This window comes from Monopterus albus, unplaced genomic scaffold, assembly GCF_001952655.1.
Source record: "Monopterus albus unplaced genomic scaffold, M_albus_1.0 scaffold978.1, whole genome shotgun sequence".
Lineage (NCBI taxonomy): Eukaryota > Metazoa > Chordata > Actinopteri > Synbranchiformes > Synbranchidae > Monopterus > Monopterus albus.
In genome coordinates, this window is record NW_018128856.1 from 1 (window position 1) to 6,110 (window position 6,110).

The 6,110-nt window shown below is 40.1% G+C and overlaps 1 protein-coding gene across 1 annotated transcript; it reads left to right on the forward strand.

Annotated features, from left to right (window-relative positions):
* The first annotated feature begins 107 nt into the window (after window positions 1-107).
* LOC109953672 (olfactory receptor 6N1-like) lies at window positions 108-3,045 on the forward strand. The gene is made up of 3 exons (XM_020589142.1): window positions 108-361; window positions 1,539-2,201; window positions 2,665-3,045. The coding sequence occupies exons 1-3, from the start codon at window positions 290-292 to the stop codon at window positions 2,827-2,829; spliced, it is 900 nt and encodes a 299-aa protein (XP_020444798.1). The 5' UTR covers window positions 108-289; the 3' UTR covers window positions 2,830-3,045.
* Window positions 3,046-6,110: the final 3,065 nt, after the last annotated feature.

Here is a 6,110-nt window from a genome sequence, read left to right on the forward strand (position 1 = left end):
AATCTGTTCTTCCATGTGTATGAATAAAATTCCACGTGGCCCAGTATGAAATACACCATTCACCAGGTGAACATGGACCATAACCCTTCTTTGGACCATGATCCTCAAAGTGCACTCAGCCTCCTGATGTCCTGACTGTGACTCAACACTGACACCTCTACTTGTGTCTCCAGATTCAGACCCGTCCTTGTCAACCAGTCACAGATCCAGCTCTGTTAACGGCACCAGGGAGCCTGACAGTGTCACTTTCTTCATCCTCCAGGGCCTCTCCAGCCTCGGTGACAGACAGATGATCCCGTTTGTCATCCTGCTGCTGGGTTACATCATCATCCTGGGAGGAAACAGCATGATCATCTTTGTGGTACGAAACAAAGTTGTGTGTCTGTATGTGTTTAGTCTGATATGGAAGCCCCAAGACGGAAGAAAATTCTGGAGATCAATTTTCTAAGCATGATCTCACTTTTTTTTCTCTCTAGTGTCTATGACTGAAAAACACCTGACAAAATAAGGTTTTGCCTTAATAACTTTTTTAAGTTACTTAAAGATTTTAATTATTTTTCCTACCTGTGAAGTAGGTTGGGGAAAATGTGGAAAAAAATGTTTTGCCAAGATCATTTTTCTAAGTAAACTTTACTTTTTTCACTTGTGAAATATATTTATTTATTTGTTTGTTTGTTTGTTTCTTTGTGGTTCATCTCATTTTTCTGTTTGTTTTTGTAATACACTATATTCTAAATAGGGAGAGTGGTCTGTTGTCTAAATAGGACTAAAGGTCTTTGTTTCCTGCCAGGTGAGTTTTAATTTTCCATGTATTTTAAAAAACAAAGTATATATATTTGATTTACAGATTTCCCAGAAGACCAAACAAATCACATCAACTTGGTTGAAATGTTCATTTTAACTGAAATAAGCAGGTACAGTAAGTGTGAAAGCACATAAGCAAGCATCATAATTGCAATATAGATCTAAATTGTGTTGTGTATCGCTATCATTATATGTTCAATTTGATCCTGTTTCCTCTGTAAGAGTCCAAATGTCTCACTCATATATCCCACTTTACTGGTTATGGGTATCCCTATTTTCACGGCTAATTTTATAGCAAATTAATGTTAGCTATACAGTAGACTTAATCTAGCTTGTAGGTGATGGTTAGCCATGAACAAAATCTGATAGCCAACAGGCTAACTGGCAGTCAAAAGAAAGACAAGAGAATAATGTTACATAACTACTGACACAATACATTTACCTTGTGTTCACAGTGCATAGAGAAATTAAAACTCACCTGGAAGAAATATAAAAGCTTTTAGTTCTTTTTAGACAGTCTGCAGCCAGAACCCTCTCCCTATTTAGAACATAGTGTAGTGGTGGACCCTGGTGGCCGAAATGACTATTACCAAACCAAACTTGTAGAAAAATGTGCCCTACAAATATCAACAGAATGTTTTTTTCACTTGCTTCTCAAGGCTTTCATAGCTTGCCTCAGTTTGACTAAGAATGTATTATTAATGTTGTAATTAACACATTTTTCTCCTCATCAGACACTGACTGATCCAAAGCTCAAGTCTCCCATGTATTTCTTCCTCTGCCACCTCTCCTTTGTGGACATGGTCTACACCACCACCACCATCCCCAAAATGCTGGCTGGCTTCCTGTCAGATGTGTCAGTCATCTCTGTTCCGGGCTGTTTCCTCCAGCTATTTTGCTTCCATCAGCAAACCATTACTGGCCATTTAATCCTGACCGCCATGGCATATGACCGCTATGTGGCCATCTGCCACCCTCTGCACTACACCTCCATCATGACCCGGTCTGTCCAGTTGCATCTCATTGCAGGGGTCTGGGGCTTCAGCACCATCTGGCCACTGCCATCTACCATCATTGCCATACTTCGACCTTACTGTGGCCCGAATGTGGTCAAACATGGCTGGTGTGACATGCATTCTGTAAGGCGATTGGTGTGTGCTGACATCTCAGTGGATAACATTGCGGCCCTATTCTTTGCCACTGTGTCTCTACTGATCCCAGGACTCCTCATCCTGACCTCCTATGTCCTGATTGGCATATCAATATTGAGGATGGGCGCTGGTCAGAGGCTGAAGGCCTTCAGGACGTGTGCTGCCCACTTGACTGTGGTGTCCATCTCATTCACCTCAGTCTGCTTTGTAAACATTTCCCAGCGGGTGGAAAACTTTTCAACTGAGGTACAAGACTCAAATAATCAGCCTTTAAAATTTACCCTTGCCTTTGTTTTTGTATATCTCATGTATGTATGACATTTAAGGCTCTGTATTCATCCATCCATTATGTATACAACTTATTCTGAAGAGGGTTGCAAGGTGGGGGTGGGAGGTGAGGGGGCTTTAGCCAATCCCAGCTGACATTGGGCGAGAGGCGGGGTCCACCCTGGACAGGTCACCAGTCTGTCACCGGGCTGACATGTAGACTAACAACCACACACACGCACGCTCATTCCTACGGGCAATTTAGACTTATAATTCCAAGTCAGAGATTTGGCAGTCTCTGTAAACACTGCAGATTCTTAGAAATCTGAAACTGAAAAAGTGTCAGACAACAGACTGATCTACCTTGTTATTGTCAGTAGGAAAAAATGTCAGATATCAGTCAGTGTTGTTCCCAACCAAGTCTTCTTTTGGATTTTTTCAGGTTCGTATCATTGTAGCTGTGCTGTATGCCGCTCTGACTCCTTTCCTGAACCCAGTGATCTACAGTCTGAGGAACAAGGAGCTGCAAGAGTCTATCAGAAGGACACTGGTCGGGTTCAGGTCTGCTACTGTTTCAGCCACGAAGAACGTCAGCACAGTGTCCTGACTGGGAAGGAAACCTGCCACTCTGTTGCCTGGACGCTAGAAATGGCCACTAATCATTCAGGCAACTTAATGTCCATTTTTGATTAACAAAGTGACTGTTTCAGACATAATGTCTTTAGAAATGATACAGTATTCCTAACAAGTCTTTATTAAACAGAAATTGTGGCAATGATATCATACGGTAGTTCAGCAGCCTGTCTAACTCAATCATGCTCAAAACCTCTCACATTAAATTCATGTTTTAAACATATTACATTTTTAAACATGTAAAAGTTCTCCACAGTCCCACTGAGTTCTTGATGAAGGTCCTTAGTGTCCTGTTGACGTTGTTTAGTGCCAGGCATTCTCAGATCCACGTGTGTGGCATTGAGTCATAGGCTTTCCTGTAGTCTATCCTGGCTGTTCTCAGGTTGGCCTTTGGATCTGTAGTCATCAGTGACTGCTCAAGTCGAGAGGATGTGTTAAAAGCAGATGTGTATCAATAATGGAGAATTAAAAACATGTTGTATTGTATTCTTCATAACTTTGAAAGATTGTTTAAAAGCCAGGCATTTAACCGGTATAAAATATTGGTCCTTGCGACAGACACCATTAGGTATTAAACCCATATTGTACACACAGTTTTTGATGGACTCAGTAAAGATGGGAACTGAAGTCCAGCCCATGAAGACCAGTCTGACCTTTTCACAAAAAGAAACCAATGAGTTCAAAATAACTCATAATAATGTAAATGTAATGGAAAAGTTACTTTCAAATCTAAGAAATCTAAACAAGAGTATGAGCAGCTCTGCAATGTTGGAGAAGCTAGACTTCCCCCCAAAACGAGAAAGCATTATTATATAGGCTGTGGCCACAAAGAGCACTTCTTCAATATGGATTCACACAGAATATAAAGACAAAGAGCTACTTTAAACAAAACTCTGTTAGCACTTTACAGTATAGTACACAAACATGCATAGCTACTAGGGAACTAATCGGGAAAAATCAGTATCATTCATAAGCTTCCCTAATAACTTCTAATGTAGGACTCCATATTAAATAATGATTAGTTACTAGAGAATTGACTGGGAGATACTACATCAGTGAGTCGTTATGTACTGATTAGTTTATAATTAGGGCTAAGTCATTCATTCTTACCAGTATCTTCAGAAGTTGTCCTTGATTACCTGCTATTACACACTACTCATTCATTTCTTAAACATGTTACGTTTGTGAACTCTTACTTTTGTGACTCAGACCCAGTCCTGCTCTGCATAACTGGTGATACTGTGGGAAAAATGCTGTCCTTTAAATTTCTTGGTGTCCTCTCATCCAAAGACCTCTCCTGGTTGATCAGTACCACTGCTATCATAAAGACGCCAATCAGAGACTCCATGTCCTAAGAGTGCTCAGGAGGAACAACATGGAGAGGAGAATGCTCACTGCCTTCTAACGAGCAGCTGTGGCGTCCATCCCAACATTCTGTATTTCATTGTGGTATACAAGCTGCTCTGCAACAGATAAAAAGTCACTGCAAAGACAAGTGAAAGCAGCAGAATAAATCACTGGCTGAGCAGCTGCCATCCCTGGAGTACACATCAGCTTCACCTTGTCTTAATAGAAATAAAAACATTGTAAAACACTCCTTTCACCCTGGTCATTGTTTGTTTGAACTGTTGCCCTCAGGCAGAGCACACACCTCCAGATTGAGGGACAGTTTCTTTCCCAGGGCCATTTGTGTAGTGAACTCTAATATGCTTTGATAGTGGGTCAGTGCTGCTCTGCTGTTATACTTAGCATTTTAATTGTTGTAAAGTGCTTCATAAATTTATTTTTATTTTATTCTCTTTTTACTGTTGTCATTCAGTGTACTATGTGTTTTTAATGTTTCCTTGTTCCTTATGTGCCAAATGGAGTTGCACTCCTAATTTTGTTGTTTTCAGAGCATACAATGACAATAAAGGAATTCAATTCAAATACTGGTGCATTTTAAATAGTTTCCAGACAAGAGACAGTCTTCAACTGGTTCAGATCGCATCTTGAAGGCAGGGGTTATATTGTTTTCATTGGTGATTATAAATCTGAGCAGATCACCATGATATGTGGAGTCCCCCAGGGTTCGATTCTTGGACCACTGCTGTTCAATGTGTACATGCTCCCTCTGGGACAGATCATACATGACAATAACACTGACTAGCATAGTTACACAGATGACACTCAGATTCACTTAGCAATGTCATCAAGTGACTATGGTTCCTTAGACTCACTCTGCTGGTGCTTAAAGCAAGTAAGTACCTGGATGCAATCAAATTTCCTTCAGTTAAACAAAGACAAGACGGAAGTTATTGTTTTGGCAACAAGAAGGAAAGGACAGAAGTTATTGATCAGCTTGATTCTAGAGCTATAAAGACATGAGCTCAAGTTATAAATCTTGGTATCAAAACTGACTCAGACCTGAGCTTAACCATTCACATCAAGGCCATAACTAAATCAGCTGTTTATCATCTCAAACAAATAGCAAGACTCCGAGGTCTCATGTCCAGACAAGATACAGAGAAAAAAATTCATGCCTTCATCTGGACTATTGTAATGAACATTTGTCTGGTCTTCCCCAAAAACCCTTAGACAACTTCAGCTCATTCAGGTGTAACCCATGGGTAAAACCAAGACTATTAAGGCCAATTCAGTGGTCAGCAATTGTTGTCTTATTTTATTTTATAAATTAATCGTGATTAGTTTCACTGCTGTCATCCCGGGGTTATTTTACTTTGGAAGGCTTTACTTTGAAAGCTAAAACCGCCTTCCATTTTTTTTTGCTCAAGCTAGGTGACCCTTCGTTAGACTGAAGGGGCCTGAGCTGCTGGAAGTGATATTCCAGGCGAACTAACGTGAACAGAAGAAAAGCTAATAAAGATTGTACTAAAACCAGCAGACGGACTGGACACGTTGGATGTATGAGAACCTGAGATTGTGTTTTGAAGTTTTTCGGTGAGTAAAGCTATGAGGAGATCCGTGAATTAGCTTAGCTTATACGCTACCATGGTGTGTGGTGTGTAATCACGTTGCTCAGTAAAACACTTGCACTGATCAGAATAGAGGTAAAAATGTTAATGTAATTGTCTTATGTGGTGTATTGTGAAGAAATTGTTAAGTGTTAATTGTCGTTTAACTGTATTTGTATTTTGTTTGACACTAAGTGAATGTAGTCAACTTTCCTTTATGACGGGATAGAACATTTTAATGCAACTATTAATCTAAACCCATGGGTTAATAAGGGAAGTTGTGTTACACCTTGAGTTGGTA

Excerpts from the sequence above, each read along its gene's own strand:
- LOC109953672 (XM_020589142.1), top strand. The coding sequence starts at position 290 with ATGATCCCGTTTGTCATCCTGCTGCTGGGTTACATCATCATCCTGGGA. Across the intron at positions 362-1,538 it reads ACAGCATGATCATCTTTGTG|ACACTGACTGATCCAAAGCT; the intron begins GTACGAAACAAA and ends TCTCCTCATCAG. Across the intron at positions 2,202-2,664 it reads TGGAAAACTTTTCAACTGAG|GTTCGTATCATTGTAGCTGT; the intron begins GTACAAGACTCA and ends GGATTTTTTCAG.